The sequence below is a fragment of the Cebus imitator genome, unplaced genomic scaffold, assembly GCF_001604975.1.
Source record: "Cebus imitator isolate Cc_AM_T3 unplaced genomic scaffold, Cebus_imitator-1.0 Scaffold50, whole genome shotgun sequence".
Taxonomy (NCBI): Eukaryota; Metazoa; Chordata; class Mammalia; order Primates; family Cebidae; genus Cebus; species Cebus imitator.
In genome coordinates, this window is record NW_016107365.1 from 4,683,800 (window position 1) to 4,711,454 (window position 27,655).

The 27,655-nt window shown below is 44.6% G+C and overlaps 1 protein-coding gene across 5 annotated transcripts; it reads right to left on the reverse strand.

The window, feature by feature from the left end:
• Nucleotides 1-46: 46 nt before the first annotated feature.
• Nucleotides 47-27,655, reverse strand: GCNT4 (glucosaminyl (N-acetyl) transferase 4). 5 transcript variants are annotated; one of them, XM_017527658.2, is made up of 3 exons: nt 26,895-27,655; nt 20,668-20,807; nt 47-2,714 (listed from the first exon to the last, which is right to left on the reverse strand). In XM_017527658.2, exon 3 carries the CDS (start codon nt 2,711-2,713, stop codon nt 1,349-1,351), a length of 1,365 nt encoding a protein of 454 aa, XP_017383147.1. In that variant the 5' UTR covers nt 2,714; nt 20,668-20,807; nt 26,895-27,655; the 3' UTR covers nt 47-1,348. The 5 variants fall into 5 exon arrangements, with proteins under 5 accessions (XP_017383147.1, XP_017383148.1, XP_017383146.1 ...); XM_017527659.2 differs by lacking the exon at nt 20,668-20,807 and having other exon boundaries at nt 26,895-27,654; XM_017527657.2 differs by lacking the exons at nt 20,668-20,807; nt 26,895-27,655 and adding an exon at nt 26,459-26,835.

Sequence of the window (27,655 nt, forward strand, 5' to 3'; positions counted from 1 at the left end):
TACATATACACACACACATATATATATGTACATATACACACACACACATATATACACACACACACATATATACACACACACACACATAATGTTCAGGAAAGATAGCCAAACAGTGGTTCTGTTTTCTATATATATATATGACTCATTTGGTGGCTTTCTCAAATGTGCATTTTAGAAAATATCCTTAATAAATACTCTTGCTGTGTCCTTAGGAAAATTAGCTTTTTTCTTCTATGGAACTGAGCTGAGAAAGACTGCAAGAGACATACAGCTTTTATCACTTTATATCTGGATTCCAGCTGGACAGCTGCTAGAGATGAAAAAATTTTGAAGGACTATAAGAATTAATTTAGAAAGCTGTCATATTTCACACAACCTTTTCAAGAAAGTTTAGTGACTCTTAGCTTGATAGCTCTGTAAAACAAAATTATGATAATTCCATAGGGAGTATTCCATTGTAAAGAAACTTACCTAGGATGGTAACTTACGAGTTGAAGACTTAGGCTTAATGCTCTGGTGTGTGACATTTGGAGCTATTAGTCAGTTCTTATTTTTATTCGGTAAATGAATTTTAAAGAAACAGTTGAATTAAAAAGGAGGCCATTCATGATACTGTTGTGTAACATGATAAAAAATGTTGTATAAAACTCTTCATTCCTTGTTAGGCACTACCTGTCCCAACCCATATCCTCACCCCCTTCCTTAACTTTCATACACCTATACATGCCCCCCTCAACAGTCTCCTCAACCCTGAATTGACCAAGTAATGCACCAAAAGGCAGATTATGCTTTGACAAGCAGGAAATTGGACTATTCTTTCAGACTTTTCTGAGGTAGTGAGTCTTTCCTCCTCTGCTCTAATGGTTAAGAAATGTCTTGGAAGCTGAGTTAAGAGGCAAGTGGAGTGTTGGTCACAGTACTTAACACTACTCTGAGATGGTGGTTTACATGATCAGATGATTACCACATACTTCAAAAGTTTCTTCAGTAGAATCCTGTTATGTGGAGAACTTAAAGATATCAAGGTTGCTATGATGAGGATAAGCCACAGTCTCTAAAAAAGTGCCTAGGTGCTCAATAATATTTGATGACTGACTGACTGTTTAAGATCTCTGATTTTAGCTCAGCGAGATTACAAGCAAAAACAAACATTAAAAAAACCTAACCAACTGCAGATAGTATCATCAAAGGCTACTTTGATGATCACTTTCCCTTGTGCAAGGAATTCTGGACATCTTTTAAAGTCTGGGACAACTGAGTTTAAACAGTACGTATTGGGCATAGTATGGTATTCAATTCCATACTGACTCCATTTATCAGGTACCCTCTTATTTCCATCCTGATTTTACTATCGTGATGTGGTTGTGAGATTTCTATCCATAAATAACTTTTCTGAGGACAAAGTGATCCAGTCTCTCTGTTGTTCCTCTAGCTTTTCTGCCAAGCATTTAATCAAGATAGGGTCCACCTTAGAATCAAATTTATTAGCAAACCAATGTCCATCTTTGATAAGCCACCTTAATTCTGCAGCTCCATAAATACACACGCTTCGAAGGTGAGATCCGGTACAACTAGGATACAAAAAGCCTTCATAGTAATTCCACTTGACAAGGCGGGTCTTACTCTGCAGATCAGACACATCCTGGGCTGATCTGGAAATCTCCCCAGGTATTCCTGGAACCCGAATCAGGGTAGCCCAAAAGTGCTCATCAGGAGAGTATGTGTCCTTAGACCAGGCAAAAAAGTCTTGAATGATGGAGTTATTGAAGATATATTTGACAAATGCTTGACTTAAAACAAAATAAGCACTGCCAACAAATATCTGAATGTCATGGGGGGGTGCTTCCTTGGAGATGTTTGTCCGTATTGGTAGCTTCACATATTCATAAGGCACCCGTTTGAGTTCATGATGGTAAGTGAATCTTTCCAATTTACTGTTAGGGGGTTTCACTGTCTCCAACATATTTGCTCCATTGAGTTTTTTCAACTCTGACACTAATTCAAAATTTGACTTCAGGGGAAAATCTTGCCCACAGAGGTTGATAACGTATTTCCATTGGACCGAAGACTTCAGAAGGTCTGACAAGCAATTTAAATCAGCTTGGAGTCTGGAAATGTGGGCATATTCCACAGCCTCTAATTTGGAAGCAATGAAAATATTGGAGAAGCACTTAGCTAAATTGTTCATGGCAACTTTGAAGGTATCAGGTGCCTTACGATCATAATGGATGCAGTAAATATTGTGCTGGTTGTATATAGCGTGAATAAGCCTTTCAACCATAATTGCATCTTTGTGGACAACCAGAGAATAGGCTACTGGGAAGCTTTTCTCCTCCTTTGAAACGAGTTTTTGAGCATAACCTCTTAGGGTCTGATAAATGTCACAATCACTGGTCATTGCCACAACATCATCATCCTCCAAGTCAATGATGTCTCTTCTTCTTATTTCCAGACTCTTGCCAATTTCCAAAGGCTCCTGTTCATAGATACCCGAACAGTTAACTTCATACCTGACTTCATCCTTAACATGAGTGTATCTGTTTCTTACAAAAGGTGACGTACTCAGCGAGTACTCAACCAAGTAAATGTCTCTTTGTGGAAAGAGTCGTCTCACATTTAGAAGCTTTAACAAGGAGAACAGCCATAGGGTTAAAAACAGGATGAAAACTTTCTGCTGTAGGGTATGTTTAAAACAACATTTGAATATCTTCATTCTGTAAGAAGAGAAAGAAATAATCCAGTTGGAATATTAAGAGAGAATCAGGTTAGTTTGTCCAAAATCTATTGAGCGCCTACCACATACTACACAGAACGCTGGCCCCAAAGACGAATGAAACAAGGTTTCTATCCTTGAAAGAGTCCAGAAATAAGGAAATGGAATTATGAAGAATGGTGGTATTTTGGAGTATTCTGCGTTTAACTATACCTAATTTTGAGAGATGTTGGTTTCCAAATAGAATGGAAGGTAATGTAAACTCCTAAAATATAAATATAGCATGTCTTATATTGTCTGCATTTCTGCTTAGCATATTTGAGGAGGGATTGCTCTGGTTTGGGCAGAGATCTAGAGAACTGGATGTCATCAAGAGAGCCTCAAAGATGCAAAGGACTCGCCTGAGGCCAAAGGGAACATCTGTCTTGATTCTACCTCCAGATCCTGATTAGATCAACATCTGAAGTCAAACAAGGAAAGCCCAGTTAAACCCACCTTTAGAAAGAAGAGTGGTGGGCAGATACGCAAAGGAGCTATAGTATAAGCATTAGAGATTATAAAATGTATAGCTAACAAAATTGGGTAAACCTGCATATTTTCCTTATTTTTAATTTTGTTAATGCTCATTTTCACACAGGGATTAGCAATTTAGCCCTTAAAATAAAAACGGCCTGATTCTTACTGAGAGTAGTAGGTGGGGGTATAATAACTACCTTGGGGGCAATTTGGAAATAGCTGTCAGTTTTAAATGTACCCACCCTGAAGATGCACTGTGTGCTTCCCTATAGCGTTTTGTATTCAACAAGGAGGTTCCCTATGTGCTTTGTATACAGTGCTTTGTATTCAGGCAAGACAGGAAATATCTCAAACATCCTTAAACAGTGCATTGATTAACTTACATTACATGTAATCTAATTACATCCATGCTATAATATGAGAAAAGGTCTGAGACCAATCTGCATGTACATGCCAATGGGGAATAATCTCTAAGATATACCGTGAAATAAAAACAAGCAAAACGTAGAAGCATGTATAGTATGCTTATGTATCTATACATGCAAAGATCATACGCTACCAAACTTTTTATTTTTTATTTTTTTGAGATAAGGTCTTGCTCTGTCACCCAGACTGGAGTGCAATGGTGCAATCATGGCTCAATGCAGCCTTGAACTCCTGGGCTCAAGTGATCCTCCCACCTCAGCCTCCCAAGAAGCTGGAACCACAGGTGTGTGCCAACATGCCCAGCTAATTTTTTCTTTAGTCAGGACGGAGTCTCACTATGCTGCCCAGGCTGGTCTTGAACTCCTGGCCTCAAGTGATTCTCTCACTTCAGCCTCCCAAAGTGCGGAATTACAGGCATAAGCCACCACCCTCACCCTAAACTTTTTCTTAAAGGGCCAGATAGTAAATATTTTTGGCTCTGTTGGCCATACTGTCTCAGTTACAACTACTCAACTCTGCCTGTTTTGGTGGGAAAGCAGCCAAAGATTATAATTCAATGAGTGGGTGTGGCTGAGTTCCAATAAAACTTTATTTACAAACACAGGCAGCTGGCTGGATTCAACCCACAGCTGTAGCATTTCCAAAAGGATACTGTATACACACAACACTGGTAACAGGAGTTGCTCTGCAGGGTAGAGTGGGAAAGGACTGAGGATTGGGGCCTGGGTAGGAGGAGGATTTACTTATCACTGAATATCTTTTAGTATCATTTGCATTTAGAAATGATTATACTACTTTTTCAGATGAAAACAGGCTGACTAGGAGGAGGGTACAGAGGTACTTATAGAGAGCAGCAAGAAGGTGGCCCAGGAAGTACTAGCCCAAGGCTCCAGGACAGGAAGGCTGGCAGAGCCCCTACGGCTGAGGCTGAGATACTGAGAACTGGTGGGGTCCGAGAGCCCACGTGCAATTTCCTAACACATCTTAATAAACCTTAAATGGAAGACATAATCATTGTATCCAATTTCATTCAAGAGAATTACCAAGAAGTTGGAGCCCAATTTAATTTTGTAGATTTCATCTGTACAGACCAATTGACAAAACTCTCCCCGGGGAATGACATCCCACCTTCCTCATTCACCTCCACTTAAATCCCTCTGTTTAAAGAACCACACCTTCACCACCACGAACTGTACTGCAGAATCCCACGCTCCAGCCACACCTCGTCTCTCCTCTGTGGGCTGCACCAGGCGCCTATCCTCAGCTCACTTCTCCTCTTGTGCATACTTGCCCCCATCTCTGGATTCCACCTTCCACACTGATGCCTTTCCACCTTCCAACACCTTTCCCTCCAGCCCTCGCCTCTTGCCCAAGCCTCAGAGGTGAACCTGCAGTTGCTGGATGGACACTGCCACTTGATATCCCCCAGGCACTCAGCCTCCACAAGTCCAAAACTAAACTTGAAACTGAACTCGACATCCGTACTTCACCTGTGTTTTCTGTCTCAATGGCGAGACCATCCCTCCACTCATGCATGGCCCATGCTTGAAACCAGAGTTACCCAACTCAACCATTTCCCTCACACCCATGTTAACACAACACCTCATAAATGTGCCTCAAATCCATCCCTTCTTCTCCATCCCCACTGCCAAGTCCAGACAGCATCTTTGCTGCATCAGCACCCAGGTCAAGAGACTCCTAGTCAGGCTCATGGCCCTGGGTCCCTTGTCAGGTCTCAGCTTTCTGCTCCTCCAAAGCACACCGAACAGGGTCCCATCACTCAGGCTCAAGGCCATGAGCCAGGGTTCTTGCCAGTTGTTCTAAAACCATGAAAAACTGTTCCCCCACCACCCCCGCCTGATGCACAACGCAACTCACTGCAACTCCAGAAGCCTGGGCATGTGTGTGGAATTGAGTGTTGTGGTACAATAGAAGGCTAATCAATCCCAAACGTGCGTGTGTGTGTGTGGTCACTGTCTTAATTCATGGTCACTAGGCATAAATAGTATGTAGCTTACAGAAATGGCTAGAATTAGAACGGGTGTAACCCAAAGTAAATTTTGGCTATTTCTTTTCTCACTTTATTGGTCCATGGAATCTCTAATTAACATTAATTAGCACTTCACCCTGACACCACAGTGGTAAAAAGATCTCACATTTTAAAGAGATTTACCAAGTCTCCCAGAGTTGTCATATCATTTAACTATCTTTACACTTATATAAAAAGACAAAGGCCAGCTGGCTGCCTTCTTACTCATTTCTACGGCTTCTTCTGCACCCAGACATCCCTGCCCTTCCTTAGAAGGCCTGGGGCACACACGTCCTGACTCCGGCCTGGGCTGGGAGAGTCTGAGCTGGGCAGGAGGCCATGGTTGCCTGCCCACAGATAGACAGAGGACATCCAGGGGAGGAAGAGGTTGGAGGCACCCAGTGAGAAGTCCTTTGGCCCCTGGCTCTGCGGCCCACATCTGAGAGTCAGGAACAAGAGTGAACTTCAAAGGAAGAAGGGTAGGAAAACGGGACAGCCCAGGCAACTTGCTTTCTCATGTACCTTCTTCCACCCAAGGCATCTTTAAGGGGGAGAGCTTGTCTGTCTTGGGGCCAGCCTTTGATATCCTTTGAAACGAGCAGCCTTCTCCAATGGCCAGAAATCACCTCCCCTTTTTTTTAAGTTCTGGGATAATGTGAAGAACATGCAGGTTTGTTACATAGTTATATGCGTGCCATGGTGGTTTGCTGCACCCATCAACCCGTCATCTGGGTTTTAAGCCCCGCATGCATAAGGTATTTGTCCTAATGCTCTCCCCGCTTACCCCCCACCCCTCAACAGGCCCTGGTGTGTGATATTCCTTTCCCTGTGTCTATGTGTTCTCATTGTTCAACTCCCACTTATGAGAACTGCAGTGTTTGGTTTTCTGTTCCTGTGTTAGTTTGCTGAGAATGATGGCTTCCAGCTTCATCCATGTCCCTGCAAAGGACATGAACTCATTCTTTTTTATGGCTGCACAGAAATCCTTTCAACTGAAAAGCATTCTTTTCCCCAAAGACGTTCGTAGGTGCAAAGCCACTTGGTATGGAGTTTCTGTCAGCTCCTAAAGGGGGGTGTTGGCCTCCTCCCAGCTGCAGTGGGCACTAATTAACAGTGAGGGGAATGGTGGCAGGAGGTTAGAGAGGCCCACGGGTCCCCAGCCTTGGCTCTGCTGGCTTTGGCTTCCTCTGAAAAGAACATTTGTGTGACACCCTTGGGCCCCTCCCATTGGGCTCTGCAGGGGGTACACCCCCAGAGCAGCACAGCCCCAGGGGACACAAGTTACAGGGGGTGGGGGTAGGCTGGCAGAGGCCCCAGACTTGGAGGAATGAGAACCAGCTCCTGAGTTCTGACCAGGTCTGACCAGAGTCAGCTGGGCTGAGGCTGGCTGTCACGTTGGTTTCTAGGAAACCAGACTAGCAATGTCACCTTCTGCAAACACCACACCCAGCACTTTCCCTCTTAAAGGCTTATGGGCAGGAAGTAGGCAGGTGTTTTGCTGCCAGGAAGTTAGTCTTACAATGACATTACAAATAATGCCCCACCCATGGGAGAAGCAGTATTTCCACTTCTACCCGTCCAGGTAGACAGGGAGGTCCGACATGCTGTGGAGTTTATTGCCACATAGGCACAGGTTCCTAGTGATGACAGAAATGAAAAAGCTGTAGCAAGGTTTGGTGGCCATAACTCAGGTGAAGTATGGCCTAAAATAATTCAGTAAAAACCTGCTCCTCACTAAAGTCCCAATAGGGATGTGGAACGAAGCGTTTCCCTCAAACCATGTTCTTCTCCCAGCTCTCCCAGACATTGTTGGAGCCTGCAAGGAAGCAGCAGGGGCACAGAGGTGGAGCCCAGCGACGTGGACAGGACTGCATTCAGGGACACCGCAGCGACGTGGACATGGCCGCATTCAGGGACACCGCGGCGACGTGGACATGACCACATTCAGGGACATTCCAGCTAGGTGGGCACAACCACATTCAGGGCTAAATGGCTACAACTGTTAGCGGCTCTTCAACTAACTCTTCTTACCTGGGCAATTTAAAAACCAGGACTGTGGAAGTACAGATGCTTCCCCTCCCAGGGTAGAAAGGGGAATGGGAAATCAAGAATGGGAAGAAGGAGACTGAGAAAATGACTGAATAAGGTTGAGTTTAGGGACCAAGAATGCCTGCGCTTTTTTCAGTACCAGGTTGTGGGGCACTAGGGAGAGAGGAAAGAAAAAGCTGGGCTTCCAGATGCCACCGACCCTGGGCTTGAGTCCCTGGATGAACACTTAGTAGCTGTAGGACTTTGATCCAACTATTTAAGCTCTCTGAAGGCCAGTTTTCTTGTTAAAAAGGGGGCTGGACTAGGAAGCAGCTCCATGATCCTGTTCCTCTCACCGGGTGTCACCTCCCAACCAGCGTCTTCAGCTACCCTCGCGCTGACGCTTTCTGGCTGACAGAGGTTTTGAACCTCCCTGGGACGAAGCTCCCAGAGGGATGGGCAGGCCGCCAACTTTGCTGTTTCGCAGCTTCACTGTGGATACCTCCAGACACTGGAAAATCTCAGGTGATTAGGGACTCCATGGCTTCTTTAAAGACCCTGCCCAGACCTGTGGCTTACTGTCCTGATTTTTGGTCTACCTCCTATTTCCCCACAAAGTCTCAACAAACTAAGTATTTTAGAATTAGTGCCTGAAGGCCTCCATGTAATACTCTTTATTAATTTTATGTATATTCATCCCTCAGTATATGCAGAGGATTCATTTCAAAATCTATGCACACTCAAATCCCACAGTCAGCCCTGAGGAACCAGGTATGGGAAAAGTTGGCCCTCCATACACATGGGATTTGAATCCTACAAATACATTTTCAATTTGTATTTGCTTGAAAAAAAAAAATCTGTGTATAAGTGGATCCCCTGAAGTTCAAACCTGTATTGTTCAAGGGCCATACTGTAGTTCTGATTAATGTAGAATCACTCAATCAAGAGTTATCACTAGGGGCACTGTTTTAAGTACTCTAGGTTTTGGGCGTAATGATTCAATCCCCTCAAGAGATCGATGAGGTAGGTACTATTGTTATCCCTCTTTTATAAGAAAGGAAACTGAGGCAATAAAAAACTGCCCAAGGTGACAGATCTAGAAAGTGCTTTAAATGGAACCTGAGCCCAGAAAGTTTTGCTGCAGACTTGCACTCTTAACCCTTTATGCATACCATCTCTTGGACTATAAAGAAAAAATTCTCCATATTTCCCACAAGAGTTGTAGCCCTTGACTAAATTTTCTCTTTACTGTCTTCTCCAAATGTCCTAAAACAAGAACAGAAGTCGACTCAAATTTGGTTTAACCCTGTTTAAGAGATTATTTCCATGGAGAATCAGCCTGGAGGAAGGCTGGGTGAGGAATCACATTCCATTTCTGTAGTCACAGGCTGGGACTGATCAATGAACTAATGAAGAGGTTAGTCTTCCAGCTCATAGAATCAATTCAAGGAAGAGAAAGCAAGCTCATCCTGAGGGATGCTGCCATTAGTTACTCCTGTCCCATATCCTGTCACTGAAGACTTTTTCAATTCATTTGTTCTTATAGTTATCTATGGCACGATTTAGGCACAGAGAATTACTAATTGTTTTAGAAAACTTTCTGGGTGAAATTTCTGTTCATGTGAAGAATATTCCCGCTTCAGGCCCACCTTAAAAGTTCTTAAACTTTGTATTATTACATATCAGTTTGAAAAATAGGATATGAAGAGCTTATTGATTTAGAAATATCAGGATTTTGCTTCTGTCTAAAGTCTTACTAAGAAGAATCATCATGTAAGAAGATCAATAGAAAGATGAACTCACTAAAAAGCATCCTGATCTAGTTGAATAAGCTAACATCCTGCTACTGCAGCTCCTTGATTTCAGTGAAGTCACTGATTCTCCCTTGGTGACTCGCTCATTGCCAAGCCCAGAGGATGTTCTGGAGTGAAACCATTAGGTGGGAGGATGACTCAGCCAGATGCGGTTCTTCGACACTCCCACAGCACTCCAGGAGTCATGCAGAGGAGCAGAAAGACAAGTTTCTTGCCTAGATGACCTTAGGTTCTTATTGTGCTAGGGGAAGGATTACAGAGGCAAATAATGATTAGATTGTGAGAGGTAAACACAGCAACTATGCAAAACACAAGGAGGGGCGTGACTGGGTCAGAAATCCCATACAAATTGAGGACAAGCATTCCTCAAATAGTAATAAGATATGGTCTCTAAAAGGAAAAGAAAAAGATTTTCCATTCTCTTTCTATAAAAGTAAACACTTTTAGGCTGGGCACAGTGGCTCACATCTATAATCCCAGCACTTTGGGAAGCCTAGGCAGATCAGCCTGGGTGCAGATCTCCTGAGGTCAGGAGTTCGAGACTAGCCTGGTCAACACGGTGAAAATCTGTCTCTACTAAAAATACAGAAAATTAGCTGGGCGTGGTGGTGCATGCCTGTAATCCCAGCTACTCAGGAGGCTGAAGCAGGAGAATCGCTTGAACCTGGGAGATGGAGGTTGTAGTGAGCAGAGATCACGCCACTGCACTCCAGTTTGGGCAAAGCGAGACTCAGTCTCAAAAACAAAACAAAACAAAAACAACAACAACAACAAAAAAACCCAAAAAACAGAGAAGTCCATATATGAAGATAAGACTTACCAGCGACCCATCACCTGGCAATAACACTTTGTAGACAGTATGTCCTTCCAGAGTGGTTTTAAGAAACACATTTTTTTTTTTTTTGGCTTTGCTTTGTAACAGTCTCACAATATAGGCACTGTCTTACCTGTTTCTTTCATTTCACAACATACTATGAACAAGTCCTAACCTAAACTGGGTCTGTAAATTATTACAGAGTAAAGAAATCCTAACAGAGGTAAATATACTTTTCTACAGGAAAAGAATCATTCAAATAATATAATTCATGTTTCTAGGTCTTCTCCACCAATGCTTAATTCATAAACCCACAGTTCCTGAAGAAGCCTAGAAGTGCAATCTCAAAACTGAAAATAATTTTAAAGGTGACTGAGCCAATATTTCTTCTCCTCTAAATGTGCCTAGCCATCATTTAACCCCATTTCATTCCTGGGGTGCGAGAACACATTTCCCGGTTTACCTATGTGTCTTGGTTCATTTCTGCTGCTATAATGAAATATCCTAGACTGAATCATTTAGAACCAACAGACATTTATTTCTTAGAGTTGTAGAAGCTGGGAAGTCCAAGATCAAGGAACAGATTTGGTGTCTGGTGAGGGCTGCCCTCTGCTTCCAAGATGGTGCCTTGTTGCTGTGTTCTCACATGGCAGAGAGCAGGAGGACAAAAGGGTGGGAGGGGTGAATGAGCTCCCCCAAAGCATCGTTTATAAGGGCACTAGTCCCACGCATTAGGGCTTTACCCTCATGATTTAATCACTGTCTAAAGGACCCACTTCTTAATACTATCACACTGGTGATTAAATTTCAACACATGAATTTTGGGGAACACATTCAGACCACAGCAATATGCGTCCATCCAACTGCTCCCCATTGAGAGATTGGACAGAGGAGGGATGCTCAACTGCCTCTATTCAGGGCCCTCATGGTGGCATTTGGTCCAGCCTGGCTCCACTCCCCACTCACTCCATGGAGCCTGCACTGGCTAAAGTCAACAAAAAAGTCTTCATGTTGCCAGAGTCAGTGACACGTACGGGTCCCTTCCTAATGATCTCTGCTGAGAGATAGCACTATTTGAATGATCTTATTCACTGTTTGTTTTTTTTTTTTTTAAGACAGGGTCTCACTCTGTCACCCAGGCTGGAGTGCAATGGCGCAATCTTGGCTCACTGCAACCTCCACCTCCTAGGTTCAAGCGATTCTCCTGCCTCAGCCTCCCTAGTAGCTGGGATTACAGGCACCCACCACCACTCCCAGGTTTTTTTGTATTTTTAGTAGATCAGTATTTCACCATGTTGGCCAGGCTGTTCTTGAACTCCTGACCTCAGGTGATCTGCCTGCCTCAGCCTCCCAAAGTGCTGGGATTACAGGAGTAGGCCACCACGCCCAGCCTCTTATTCACTGTTCTTATCTTATACTCTGTTCAATTATCCTATCCACCACTCAGGATAGTGGTGTATCTATGAGCTAGGTACTATTACCATTATCCTCATCTTTCAGATTGAAAAATCAAGTCAGAAGATAAATAACTCACCTTAGTTCATATAGCTAGTATATCGGAGGAGCAAGGATTTTCAACTATGGTCCAATTTCAGAGCCTAAATTGCTAACCACAAGACTGCCTTTCTGATCTGCTGGCAGTAGTAGAACCCTGCTGGTTCTACATCCAAAATGTATTTCAAGTCCATCCACCTATTTCCACTCCATGGGAACCACTGTAATCCACACTAGCATCAACTTTTGCTCAGATACAAAGTAACCTTACCTGGCTTCCCCTGCTTTCCTCTAATCCATTCTCTGTACTGTAGCCAAAATGATTTTTTAAACATACAAGTCAGATCACTGCCCCTCCCTAACCCCACTCCCTACATCTAAAACCCTTCACTGGGATTTCTAAAAGTTCCTGGGACATCCCAGTCTCTTCCTTGCCCCAGGACCTTTGCACCTCCTGTTCCCATGTCTAGCCTACTTTTCCTGGATCCTGGCATGACCAGCTGCTCCAGGAACAGAAATAGTTTTTCCTCAGGTCCTCTCTGATAACCCTTCTTGAACCTCTCTCCTATCACCCTCTTCATTTTCTTCTGAGCACTTGCCACAAGGAACAGTTACTTTACGTGTTTATTATCGGTCTTGAGACAGAAACGTAAGGTCTTCCCCCAGTACTAAAGACATCTATACTTGGTACAGGGTAATTGCTCAATGGGATAAAGTCAGAAGGCCTAAGTTCTAGTCTGGGCTCTGCCACCAAAAATTCTTCAAGTGACCCTAGCATGTCACTTAATGTTGGACAAGTCTTTCTTTCCCATGTGTTAAACGGGATAAAGGTTTTGCTTTGCTCTTCTTTCTTTTTTTTTTAGATGGAGTCTCACTCTGTCACCCAGGCTGGAGGTCAGTGGTGCAATCTTGGTTCACTGCAACCTTTGCTGCCTGGGAAGCGATTCTCCTGCCTCAGCCTCCCGAGTAGCTGGGATTATAGGAGGGCACCACCACGCCTGGCTAATTTTTGTAATTTTTAGTAGAGACAGGGTTTCACCATCTTGGCTAGGCTGGTCTTGAACTCCTGGCCTCGTGATCCACCCACCTCGGCCTCCCAAAGTGCTGGGATTAGAGGCATGAGCCACCGTATCTGGCGGGGATAATGGCTTTTCTATCCCACAGTGCAATTGTGAAGGTCTTATGATACAATGCATGTGAAAGCCATGGGGAAAAAGACAACTCTGGTATAAAAATGTCAGGTACGAGGACCTCCACAAGAGGAATGGTTTCCTGGGAAAACTGAGAAGGAGTCAATATGTTATAAGTTGGTTTTATTTTTGTAAAACAGTACATTCATTATTCCCTTCATTCTGACATTCTAATTATTATTGGTTTTTCATTACTTGACAGCATTCTTTTTTGTTAATATCTGGAGTATAAACTGCTCTGAAACTAAAGTTTCAGAATTATGTAGACATACACCTGTCTTGAATTTCGTGAGACAGGAAGAAATGAAATGTAGTTTATCTTTAGAGTTGTTTTTTTTCTCCAGTATACTCAGTATTTTGCAAAAGATTAATAATCAAAGAAGTTATTTAAAAGACAGCCAAGAGCACATGCAACCAGTTTCATGCAGAGTTATGATTGGCTAAACATTATCTGTAAGTCTATGTGTTGCAAAAGCTATAAATGTTTCCTATAAGTTCTTTATGTATTATGGGCAATTCTCCTCCAGGTATTGCAAAACTACAATGACTTGTTCTTGCATTCCTGTTTGGCAACGTCATCCCTAAGGACCATGTAACACATAAAGGCAGTACTGAGGATTCTGCAGCAACGTGAATACACAAACACACCCTCGCACTGGTCCTTTGCCAGTGTTCTGTCACTGAGATCATACAGCAATGAGACTGCCTCAGCTCAGTGAAGTGGGATGCCCTCCTGTAAAGGAGCTCTGTTTGAGGTCCCTGTAGAACATATGACAATTGACAGCTTTCTCTCTAGGCCTGCAATTATGAATGTCATCATCTTCCTTAAATAAAAGACTACTTGACCTGAAAGATTTGGAGAACAGAGACCTAAAGGAAAACACTGAGCATGAAAATAATTCTATCAACCACCTTTACAGATTTTAATTCTTCTAGCTAGAAACTTCACTGGAGCCTCTCACATTTGGGCAGAAATAAGGGACCTATAAGATTACATGGGAAATGAGCAACTCACATCAGGATGTATATACCCAGGCACTGACTTCTCAAGGTCATTGGAAATCTGGGCAGTGGCAATGTAACAACAACAACAACAACAAAAAGGTGCAGAATTCAGCCATGGTCACACCAAATGGGAAACAGTAGACTTGATGCTGGGCTTTACTTCAGCTGGTTCACAGGGCAAGTATCAAAAGCTAATTGTGGGTGTATCTAGCTGGGCAAAGCTACATGGCTAAAAAGTCTTTAGCGGGAAGTGTAAAGGGCCACACATGATGAAACTGAATGAAAAGTTTTTGTTTTGTAATAGATTTTGACCTTCACCAGGCAGTAAAACATAAAGTTTTTCTCTAAAAAAAATTCTTAAAAATATCAGAAGAGGGTGAATTTCAAAAATACCTATGCCCTCAAATTTCAGTTTGATGAAAACAGCTCACATGAGATGTTTGCTTCTTTTTAGATCTGAAGGATTATGAAAAAGGGGTGAATGAATGCATTAGATCTTTACCTCTCAAGCTTTATCACACAAAGAGGTATCATTCCTTCTTGGGATCCCCCTGTCTTCTCTGCCCTTCTAACTTAGCTTGACACAACATAAAGCCAAACTACATTTTGTGTTTCATGTTCTAAGTTAAAAAATATGGGTTGAGAATATTTTGGCTTCTTCTTCTATAAAGCAGAAAAATTGAACTGAAAAACATGTCTATTTTTGAAAATGTATGTTTACTGCACTAGAAATAAAATAACTTTCTCCACTTAATGTCTACATGGTATGCTTTTTTTCTCCCCCTCATTAATTTCTGGAATGACTTATTTTGGTATTACATGGCTGACTCCATATTTTTTAACTGGCCAAAATTAATTCCTCGAAGATTCCAAGGCTAGCTGAAGAGGTATGGGTAACTGATTTCTACATGTGCATTTAAAGTAGAATCTCCAACGTCCACAAGTAACCACATCACAGAGGCAGCACAGGGATAAACAGACATGAATCAAGGGTATTGATGCCAGAAATGGCTTGAGGCCACACCACACTCTTCATGAATGGATTAGATACCCTGCATTTACAATCATCGCCCTTCAAACCCTGAGTTTTAAATCATCAGAAGAGCCTCCTTGTTTGCTTTCTGGGTTCTTCCAATATGGTGGGGAGCTCAGCTGGGGACTTCAACATGCTTCTGCACTTCCACTGAAAAACTGGGAACTGGCAGCTCTTGGCATGACTTCACCATTTAGCTAAGATCTGTGTTTCCTGTCTTAAAATGTACATATTGCTCTCAGATCTTGTGTGCATATTAGATACAATAAAATGAAGACTCAGGAATTCAAACTTAGGTTAAAAGGATGGATGAAATAAAAATCTGCAGTGTTTGGGAAAATTCTGCCACAAGAGGAATTCCAAAAGCAGAGATTTCAAACTACCAAAAGTCAAATCTAGAAATTATTCCAGAAAGCTCTCCAACTGGCATCTCCTATAAGGATACATTCTAGCAATGGTTTTAATTAAGATAACAGGTCTCTCTCAATATGTAGGTTTTATTTCAAGTTAATAAAAAGTAAAAAGATTGTTTAGTTTACTAAATATCTAAGCCAACTTACATGTCAACTGTATATAAAACAAAAGTAAAAACCAGACTCTTCAGAATTTCCAATAGATTTATGATATTGAAACAGTATGGTCTGGTGCCATACTGTTTTATAAACAGAGATCCGTGGGATAAAATCCAGAAACAGAGCCATAGGTAAGGATTTTATACATGGCTCTGGTAGAGAGCCAGTTGCCTTCCAACGTCCATCCTCTCTTCTTTACTAAGATAACCCTTTATTGTTGGTGGTAGAAACATGTCTCTTAAAAAGATTCTTCTCTAACTTCTACTGTAGAGGAATAAAATATAATGTGAGATTCTGGGAAAGTTTTCCTAAAGGGGACCAATTCAGGTAGGAGGTATGCCATTTTGTTCTTTCTTTTCTCCTTTTTCCACTTTTCTGCCTGGAATTCCAACATGATGGCTAGAGTTGTAGCACCCACCTTGAGACCATGAGGAACAGACCAAGAGAATATCAGAGACCTCAGCCCCCATACCCTCAAACTGAACTACCACCAGCAAACACCCACTTTGAATTCTTGTTATATGGGAAAAGTAAGCCCTTATATGTTTAAGCAACTTGCACTTTGAAAGATGACCACAGGAAAAGGAAATGCTTAGCAAACATATACACACACACACTTCCAAGAGCCAAATTAAATTTAAACCTGATTAAAGTGGCTACTTATACAACAGTACATCCCTAAACATAGCCAAGTGTGAAACAACGTATCTTAAATGATGCTGAACTTCTCATCCAACTATATTTAGAGGCAGATGGAAGCTTTAGGTAAATATCTGAAGGAAAGCAGAAGCCAAGATTTACCAAATTAACCCTGATGTTGGCAAGAACTGTGCAGTCTGCTTGCCATGCCTCAGTTAAGCACTCTTCAGCTTATGGCAAACCTCCTCTGTGTATGGTTTCTAGTCACAGGCAGGGGACAGGCCACATAATCCCTGAAGGTCGCCTTGCAGGCGGGCTGTCTTCTTGAGAGCTTGTTATGTAACAGGGGACTTTGGAACCAGCTTTTCAACAAATAGGTATCAGTACCATGTAGCTATCAACTCAACAACTACCATGTTGAATAGTTCTGAGCTACCCCCTGAACGTACCCTTTTTCCCTCCCTTGCCGCCTGACCCCATTCCTCTTCTTTCTGCCCCACACTGGACCCCCTCCCTGTGACCTTCCTGCTTTACTTCTGTGTACATCATACAGGTTTGGAATTTAAAGCCAGTGGTTCTGAACTGAAGTCCTGAGTCTGCCGCTAATAAGAGGTCATTAATCTAGTAGCCTTCCGCCTCCTCATCTGCGAAAGAGAAACAAGAGCACTGACTCACATGGTTACTGTGATGACTAAATGAGCTAATGCACTGGGCACATTCTGGCAGGAAAAACAGCCTGGCACAGGGCTGGATGATGGTAAGGGATCAAAAGCATTTGAACCAGCCCAGCGTCACTGACCAGTGGCCGCTCTGTAAACAAGGACTGGGCTTCAGCTTCAGCATGCTACGTGCACTCCTGCACCCAGACACCACCTCCAAAGGCAACAGCCACAGATTCCTGCTGGGCAGACTGGTGCAGAAACCACATCATAGCTTTCCATGCTTCTCATGGTCAAGGAAGAATGAGACAAGGGCCCATTTGTCCTATTTTTACAATTTTTCTGCAGGTTTGACATTTTTCAAAATTAAAAAATTGCTTTTTTCAAAAAAGGGAATCACAGAGATAATGGAGAGAGGGCAGGATGAAAATGTTTTAAGTTTCTGCCTCATATTAGGGTTCAGGCAACACATTTTTGAATGTTTTTAGTAGCACAGTTTTGAATGTTTTTAAGTCTAGTGTTATTGCTATCTTCTTGCTATAACCTGTACTTTCCAAGTATTATCTGGTTCACTTCTTTGTTATAAGAATAACTTTGCTTGTTTCTTATTTATGAATTAGTTGACAAACGTATTCATTTTTTCTATTACGGTGGTGAAATATACATTTTACCACTTTCATCAGTTTTAAGTGTACAGTTCAGTGGCATTAAGTACATTCACATTGTTGTGCAGCCAACTCCACCATCTGTCCACAGAACACGTTCATCTTCCCCAACTGAAACTCTATACCCATTAAACCCTAACCCCACAATCTCCCCTGCTTATAGGCCCGGCAAACAGCATTCTACTTTCCATCTCTATAAATATGATTACTCTAGAAATCTGTATAACAGGAATCATACAATGTTTGTCCAATATTTGACTGAACTATTTTACTTAACATGTCTTTGAGGTTCATCCATGTTGTAGTTTGTGTCAAAATTTCTTTCCTTTTTAAGACTAAATCATATTCCATTGTATGTACACATTACACTTGGGTCATCCATTCATCCCTCAATGGATACTTGTTCTGCTTCCACCTTTTTAGCTACTGCAAATAATGCTGTTATGAACATGGATGTACAAACACCTGTTTGACTTCCTGCCTTCACTCTTTTGAGTATATCCTTATAGAAATCTTATATTCTTAGATACCCAATTTCTATCCTTCTTCAACTGGTTGCCCATCCACCCCACAAGCATTTACTGTGTGCCTACCATGTGCTAGGGAGGCACGGTGTTAGATTCTGGAGAGATACAACTAGAAACTCTACTGCTTGGAGGAATGCAGAGAGAACTGAACAGTGAGGTCCCAGGTAACTGATAACACAAACCAGGAAATGCCAGTTATTCTGTCACATTTGAATTTCTTTTCTATAGGGCAATTTTCCAGAAAAGACAAGTCACTAGCTAGCATTTGGAAATGTTTTATTTTGTTTTTTTATTCAGGGATTTTCTTACCATGATGTTGAACTAATGTTCAATTCAATGAACGATGTTCAATTCAACGAATGATGTTCAATTCAACGTTCAACATCTGTTGAAATGGTGTTCTTCCTTTCTGAGGATCTCTTCTCCAGTTCTGCATCTCCTCTTTCAGCTCCACAATCATTCTATTAATGTTTTTTTCACATTGTGGCTTTGCAACCGAATTTGTGTCTACCTGTGTATCATTCCATTTCTTTCCCCTGACACATCTGCCATATGTCTCTCTGAACTTACCAGCCTCAGAGGAGCACAAGAGGGTTGCTGGAAAGGCTGAAGGAAGAAGGAACCTGGTAGAAGGTGATGGCTGGGCAGAGTGAGCTCCTCCTTGTTCCACTGAGGTGGAATGTGGGGGTGTAGAGAAAGGACACAGCAGAAATACTGCAAATATGCTGCAGTGACAGAGGGCAGGAAAAGGAGCCTTGGCAAGCACAGGAACTCTGCTAGGTGTCGTTCCTTCTGGTCCTGGGCAGAACTGTCCACCCTCTGCTGCAGTCCGAATGAGCTGCTCTCTTGTGAACTGTCCAGATCTTGCAGATAACCATGAGAAACACCAGGGCTTGCAGAACCTTTGGAAACAGTCTAACCTACCCAAGAGCAGACAGGCTGACTGGACAGGCCTGGGCACAGCCAAGAAGCAATTCTCCAAAGAGTCATGCTCGCCAGTTCTCCCTTAACTAGATTAGAAAAAGCCCAGAAAACCAACAAGAGAAGATGGGGTTGCACAGGGGAGGGAAGCAAAGCAACAAAAGAGCTGGAAGCACAGAAGACTCTTGGGGAAGGAATTAAGAATATGTCACTCCAAAATATGCTGCTCTGATATTGACTTCTGAGTTAAGGCCACTTGAAAAATAGCAGGTACAAGACCATTCTGCCCTTTTTGCTGTTTCTTAAAAGCAGGAGATGAAATCCTTATGTGAAATGAGAAAGTTACCAGACAGTCTAATTAACAGTCTTATCAAAGAAAGTTATGGCCATGGAGAATTTGTACAAATTTCATTACACTAACCCTTATCATCTAGCCACTTCTCCCAGTTAACTACCCTAGCCCAGGCCTCTTTTTGGCTTTGCTACATTTTCATAATTGACTACTCTTTGTCCAGTCCATTAAGTATTTGTTCAATTCTCACTGCATCTGTGGGGCTTCATTTCCTTATGAGGGCTCTCCTGTCACATAAAACTTACATTAAATAAATGTGTGTGCTTTTCTCCTGTTAATATTTCTTATGTCAATTCAGTTTGCAGGCCCAGCTAAAAAACTAAGAAAGCAGACATAAATTTTTGCCTTCCCTACAATATTTACTGGAGACTACAGAGAACTTTATTATCACCAGGTGCTTTTTCAAGTTTATGTATTAATTATTGATTTGCTTACCATGGCAAGGGAGCACATGGCATCAAAAGAGGTTTGGAAGCATCTTGGAGCATCTTGGAAAAGGAGAGCAGGCTGGATTTTACTGAGATGTTGAGGTTTGGTTTAAGCCTGGAATTTCACTGTGGGTGGGGTTGCGGTGAGGCTTGACTAGGATTGGATAAGGATCATGATCTAACAGTTTAGAATTCCAGGTACTTTTTCATGCTCTAGAAACCATGTAAATAAGGAACTAAATCATAAAAAAAAAGAAACCATGGCTAAAAGCATTCCTGCTACAACGTTGTTCTGCCTTTTAAAACAATTATTTTTTGAGATGGAGTTTTGCTCTTGTTGCTCAGGCTGAAGTGCAGTGGCATGATCTCAGCTCACTGAAACCTCCACCTCCTGGGTTCAAGCGATTCTTCTGCCTCAGTCTCCTGAGTAGCTAGGATTACAGGCATGCGCCACCATGCCCAGCTAATTTTGTATTTTTAATAGAGATGGGGTTCCTCCATTTTGGTCAGGCTGGTCTCAAACTCCTGACCTCAGGTGATCCACCTGCCTTGGCCTCCCAAAGCGCTGGGATTATAGATTTGAGCTACCATGCCCGGCAACAATGTTTTGCAATTATATTACCTAACTGTACTCCTTTAAGAATCATGTATGGGCAATATTTTTTTTAATTAAATAAGCTGAATCTCTTGGTTAAATCTAGACTTTAGCAGAAGACTCTTAGGTTTTAGAGCTTGGGGGAGAAGGTAAAGCAGAAAGAAATTACGAGGCACAATTTTTGCTTCCTATTATTTGAAAACTTCTGCATCCCTCTTAATCTTACTGTCAATAAACTGAAACTTACCTTTGTGTCACCTCCAAAGAAAACCCCAGGCTGATGGTAGAAACAGCATAGGGAAAGGAACATTGCCATCAGTTACTGAGGAGGTGTTATAGATGGGTGTGCTGGATAGAGACTGAGGATGCAGTTCTAGAACATAGGCCCTGTAAAGAGAAACCATGTATGGGAGGACTTCAGAACAACAGTAATTTACATGCAAACAATGACTGGACTGATGACAACTGTTCCTGATGTTAGTCCAGAAGGATGCAAAAGATGCCAAGGTTTGAGCCTGTTTAACTGTGAAGAAGGCCTCCAACAAAGATGCTCACGTTTTTCCTAACTCTTCAACCAGGATGTCAGCATCCAAACTGGCAAAGGTCACAAAGGTGAGGCTCAGCTTATATGGAAGGTAACAGAAATAGGACCCAAGAAGATTGCTTAGATCTAGTAAGATGAATTTTAACAGAGAGAAGTACAAAACTAACACGTGCCCAAAATTAACTGTATTTGTTAATGGAGAAACGTCGTTCACGGAGAGTTGCAGTTTGTGGAGAAACGAGGTTTGACAGGAGCATCTGTAGAGGACAGTTCAGCGTTTTGGCTGACTGTATGTTTGGCATGAGTCACAGTTTGGTACGAGACTGCCAAAAGAAAACAAAATGCAGCAAAACAAAAACAAAACCATCGTGGTCCTGGACAGCATGAGAACCACAAAGCTGCAGAATGCGAAAGCCTAATGGAGAACATGAATCCCTGTTTCTATGAATAATACCACCCTAACAGGAAAGCGTTTCCACAGTTTAGACCTTGGGACTGAGGAAGGGACCACCCCAGTCTGCTGTGTCCTGAGCACACACCCTGAGAAATGAGTTTGTGTCTGATTACACCCCTCTGCTGGGATAGTAACTGATGGAAGTTAAGCAGCCTAGAGGGAAGCCAGTGACACAAGAGGGACATGGAAACGTTAAGGCTGAAGAAGTAATGACTCAGAAGAGGAGTGAAAGCTGGCTCTAAATATTTAAAGAACTTATTAAAACACAAATTGCTGAGTCCCACAAGTTCCCACGTGATGCTGATGTAGCTGGTCCTGAGGCCACACTTTGAGAACCACGGCTTTAAGTAACAAAATTGTAATTGGTTTTCTTTCTTTTTTTTTTTTTTTCTTTTTAGATGGCGTCTCACTCTGTTGCCCAGGCTGGAGTTCAGTGGTGCAATCTTGGCTCACTGCAACCTCTGCCTCCTGGGTTCAATTCTCCTGCCTCAGCCTTCTGAGTAGCTGGGATTACAGGCGTGCATCACCACACCCAGCTAATTTTTGTATTTTTAGTAGAGTCGGGGTTTCACCATGTTGGTCAGGCTGGTCTTAAACTCCTGACCTCATAATCCACCCCATCTCGGCCTCCCAAAATGCTGGGATTGCAGGCGTGAACAACCATGCCTGGCCAGTTTGTCTTTTTCCAACTGTCCTAAATAAGATTCCACTAAGACCTGATGGCCTGTTTCTCAGTAAATCCACATTGGGAGGAATTTACTGGTTTTGAAGCCTCACACATTTGTAATTTAAATTATGTTCTTTCTAAAATTTCATATCACTTAGCAGAAATTCAATCTCTCCTTTCTGACCCTTAGTGTTTCTTATTAGTTCAGCATCATAAAGCAGACTTCTGTTTGCACTTCATTTTCTGGCATCTCAGACATTTTTTCTCTGGTCTCTACCACTTTGCCTGTATTTTTCTGTTATGTTCAGCAGATCAAGCTTCATAACATATTAAGTTGTGAGCTACCTTTATCAAATGTTATCTGGTACCCCACATCTAAAATAGTAAACACTGATCTAATCCTGTCCCCAAATGCCCACACTGAGCCCATCATCCCCAGAGATCTATTAGGATGGAAACAGCTGCATTCAATTCCTGATTAATTTTCTTTTATCTTATATACTTGAAACTTCAGCCTTTAGATCCTACTAGGAAAATTACCAGCATATGGGAATGCATATAAATGACATGCAAAGCAATGCAAATTAATACAAAACATACATCTCTAAATTGCTTGAGAAAAGTCTCTAAGCCTCAACGTTGATGTTATTTGCTTTGCTTCACTACACTCTGGCAAGCAGTGACTGGATCCTTTTATTACAGTTAATTTTATACAGCATCGAGCACCTGACACTTGTTGACACATTAAGTGGAAGGTGCTTTGCCTTTGAGTCAGGCAAATGGTATCCTGATCTTAACTTTAACCACTCTTTGGCTGTATAACCTTGGACAGGTTCTCAACATTCTCCAGGTTCCAGATTCTACAACTAGAAATGATAGACATGACATCATGATAATACAACCACCAGCACTAAGGTTTATTGAGCACTTACTATGTGCCCGGCATAAGGCACACACTGTGCATGCATAATGCACACAGGCACTCCTTACAACAGCCCACAAGGAGGTGCTATAGAGCATGTACCCCTAAGGTGCGGTGCCATTTCAGAGACCAGGAAACCGACAGTAAGGTCCGGAAGCTTGTATCAGGTCCTAAGCTAGACAGTGACAGAGCCAGACCCAGAGGCTGAGCAGTCTCACTGCAGAGGCCTTGCTCTTAGCCATGCTGCCGCTCTGCTGCGTGATTATCATACATTTTTCTCCTAAGCATTACATTTGTATGATCTGTGAAGTAAATCACTCAGTCATAATGTGATTTAAAACACTGTTTCTGTAAGATGTTGACAGTTTACATTATATGAACTTGATATCAAAATAACATCACAATCCAAGGGGGTAGGATCAGACACCCTGTGTGCTCAACTTCTCCTTCCAACTCACTCCATCACATTCACACATGACTAAGGCTCCCGCATCTTAAATTTCCTAGCCCTCTATCCCACCTCTCACTCTGGGAGCAGCTTCCAGTCCTCAGCCACCAGCCCCTCGCCCCCCGGCCCCATCCATCCAGGATTCAGACTTCTAGTACAGATGGCCATCTTTGGAGAGTCAGCCAGCAAATGTGCTATGCGGCCACACAGGAGCCTCAAAAGCTGCCCAGACTCAATAAAAACCAAACTTGTCTTTCCTCCTCCAATGTTCCGTTTCTGTAAATAGCAGCACCCAGGCTTAGCGGGAGTCACGCTGCACTCTCACACCCTACACAAAACTCATCTGCACTCTCACACCCCACACACAACTCAGCCCCAAGTCACTCCAGAGCTGGCCTTGAATCCACCCACTGTGTCATCCCTACCGCCACTGCCTCAGCCACAACTGCCAGGCCTCCTGCACCCTCTGACCCAGCCCTGTCTACTTAGGGGCTCCGCAAGTCCATTCTCCACGTGACAGCTGGAGTTTCGTGTTTTTATTCCACATCTCATCTGCATACTAGCAGGTGTGAAACTGCCCGCTGTCTACAATGCCCCTTAGCACCACCTGGCCGTGGTACCTGCTGGCCTCCCCTGGTGCCATTCTCCATCCTCCTCTCAGGTCATACTGAACCTGTCTTTCTTCCAACTTTCAGGCTCTCCTCTCCTCTGGTCTCAGCACACACCATTCCCTGGGGTGGGAATACTCCCCATTCTCCCCCCTCCCCTCTCTCATGGCTGCTTAGTTTACACATCTCCTACTCATCCTGGAGCCCAACTTCAATCTCCCCAGCAAGGCCTCCTGCCTCAGCACAGATGCAGTGAGCTGCAGCACATCTGAGCCTCACAGCAGCCAGTGCGCCTGGTTTACAGCCAGTGCTCCACACAGGTGGACTGATAAATTCACTTTTCAGCCTTGCTTTGCTCATTTTTACTGTCTCACTGCATTCTTCCTGCATTGTAGCCTAAGAAGGAAAGACTCTGAAGCTGACTCTGTTTTCTCTCTCCTATGTGGTGCTGTGATAAGCCCCAGGTCACCAGGTCGCGCTCCCAGCACCCGTGGCTGAAGGGTGACACAGAAACAGCAGCGTCAAGTACAGAACCCCTACCTGCCCTCTTTCCCCCTCCCTTCCTAGAAAACCACAGGTCATTCAAAGTCAGTTTGGGAAGCACCTGTATTTATGGCCTGCTTATCTTAAAGGCACTTGGCTAGGTGCCATAAAGTGCCAACTCTGACCGACTGCCCGATTATGCCATTCACCCCTACCTACCTCTGTGCAGGAGACATGACATTTAGCAAATAAGTGTAAACTTTTTTCCTCCAAAGAAAAGAGTATAAACCTTCTTATCCCACCACCCCATAGCAGTTAACTCCTTTCAGTCCCCTCAGAGACAATTCAATGGGCACACAATTCTTTGGCTACTGTTTCTTTCCTGATGCCAGTAAGAGACAATCAACATCTTAATTGATCATTTCTCACACAAATTTGGATCCTTAGAAATTGCAACATAGGAAATATCTCTATAATGATTCCCTTTTAAAGATTTTACCTCCTGAAGACACTATCAACAAAAGCTGTCAAAATGAACTGTTAGTTTCTAGAATGTCTTAGGCTGACTGATGCTTTAATAGGGACATGTTTTATGCATGCAAGATCAAAAAAGGCCACTTCAGTCTACTCACATGAGACAATTAAATGCATTATATTATCCCCAAAGATGTTAATTTCCTGGCTTGTTGTTCTACCATTTTTAAAGACCAAAAAAAAAAAAAAAAAAAAAAGTAAAAAGTGCCCCTGGGCCAATATCGCGTCTTCGCCTGCCCAGCAAGGGGACAATACACTTTTTTCCCAGGCTACATGACTTGAAAACCTCCCAGTCCGGGAAAGCTGAGTCCTTAAATTTACAAAACACCCACTCGCCCCGTTTGCCTAGCACCGTTTCCTACGTGAAGACTGCAAAGGGACTCGAGCGTCCCGTTTCTCGGCTCGGATCCCAGAGGCTACACCACCTCGCAGAGGGACGATCCCGGCCCGCTCTGCGGCACGAAAACCTGACCTTAAAAAGCGCAGAAGCTGGTCACTGGGAAGGGCGCGGCCTGGGAGGCGCGGCCCGTAGCTTCCGCCGCCAAAGAACAACTCGGAGACCCCCTCCAGCCCCAGTTGCCCTAGCGCAGAAGCCCCGGGAGCAGTCCCTTCCCGCGCCCTGCGCCCGAGTCCCTGTCCAGAAGCTCCGGGCTCTGGCAGCATCGATCGTCCCCGCTGGTCCAGGGCTGCGGAGAAGTGGTGGGCGGCTCGGAAAGACGAGGTCGGGAAGCTGGGCTCAGCAGCTCCTCGGGCCCCCGGCGCCCCGCACAAGCGCGGGCCAAGTGGGGCGGCGCTGGGTCGCGAAGGACCAGGACTGCGGGATGCCCCTGCTCTCGGAAAGGGCGCGCCCAGGAGCCGCGTTCTCGGCACTCGGGGGGAGTCCTGGGAAACCCCGGCGCCGGCGCGCCCGCGACTCCAGCCTGGAGGCTCCGCTCCGCCCTTGAGCCCAGGAAGCCGGCGCCGTGGCCCGCGCCTGTTATCCAGGGCCGCCCTTTCCCAGCGCTGGCTTCGGGGAACTTCTCCGCGTCCGGCCGCAGGCGGCGGCTGCTGCGGGAAGCCCCAAAGTTGCGGCGTCCACTAGGCGCGCGCCGGGGTCACCCACTCGGCCCGCGACCCTGTGTCTGCCCGCCGCGCGCCCTGATCGGCCCCCAGGACTCCCGCAGGCGCGGAGAGAGGCCGGGGTTCAGCCGGGGTCCCCGCGCGGCTCCAGAAGGGCGCCCCCGCCCGCCGCCCGCAGAGGGACGCGGCGCTGAAGTTTTCCCCGGCGGGAAAACGAAAGTCGTGAGGAGCTGAGGGTCGGGGAGTCCCAGTCACCCCGCGGCGAAGACGGGGCTGAGACGGAGCTAACAGCTCCAGCCCCGTGGCCAAGTCGACTTACGAGAGGGAGCGGGGCAGCCCCGAACGCGGGGTCCGCGCGGCTGCGGAGGCCGCCCCGGCGGGGGCCGCGGGCTGCGCTCTGGGCTCCCAGGCTCTCCGCGGCGGCTTGCTCTCGCCCCGCTCCTCCGTCGCCCCTGCTGGGGAGCCGCTCTCGCCCGGCCGGGGGTGGGAGAGCGCCGAGCGGCCCCCGTGACGCGCGGCGAAAGGAGGAGTGCTGCCGCCGCGCTCCCGCAGAGGGAGCTCCCCGCCCTGCGCTCCTGGTCCCAGCGCCGCGCTCCGGACAAAGTTCCCAGGCGCGCGCGGTGCTCTCGGCTCTCCGCCGCTGCCCGGAGCGCCATCCAGCTTTACTTCCCTCCCACATTAAACAAGAACTCAGGTCAGGAGAGCCAAGTGACTTGCCCAAAGTCGTTCAGAAGGCAGTGACAAAGCAAACTCACATCCGCGGCTCCTTATTTCCCCCCGAACGCCGGGCTCTGCGGAGATTCAGGCCCTGCGGGAATCGCCCAACCAGGCAGAAGGCAGCTCGCTCTCATAGGTAAGATGAGGAGTGTCCCACGCAGCCTGAAGAAATATTATCGGCAGCGTGGGAAGGTGGAGCGTTTTGCCCAATAACTAGAGTACAAAGTTGTTTTTCAGCCAGCTCCCACATGCCAAATTGGCTTCCTCTTTATCCTCAAGTGAGGGAGAGCGTGGCGGCTGTGTGGACGCCCTTTGGGATCACCAAATAAGTGCAGGAGAGAAAGCACACAGCTACTAAACCAATTGGCCGACACGGAGGACTCGGCCTTCCGAGCAGGTTCCTGGGAATATTCGAACTTCGTAAAGCGGGTGCGCCTCGCTGTGTTTGCTATTCATGCGCTTCCAGGAGTCTCCCACGAAGCTCCACGCCCTTTCGGGGCCGGGGGCTCCCAGGGCTTGCCTTTCAGGGCAGCGAGTAACACCAGACAAGTTAATCCCAGTCGGTTTGTTCCAGTGTTGACTGAGGGCCCCGCAATGTGCATGCCTGTTGGGTGGGGAGCTGGGTAGGACCCGGTGGGACCTAGGACCTAGGACCTGGTGAGTCTCAAAGAGAGAGCGTCACATAAGACCCCATATACTTTACTCCCAGAACCTGGAGTCGGCCCCAAACAGCAGAGAGACTTTGAGTCTACCCCAGCCCCCACGCCTTTTAAAAACCTCCCTGTGCTCAGAGACCAAG

Excerpts from the sequence above, each read along its gene's own strand:
- GCNT4 (XM_037738173.1), bottom strand. The coding sequence starts at position 24,098 with ATGGCACCAGGGGAGGCCAGCAG. Across the intron at positions 2,715-24,075 it reads GCACCAGGGGAGGCCAGCAG|AATGAAGATATTCAAATGTT; the intron begins GTACCACGGCCA and ends CTCTTCTTACAG.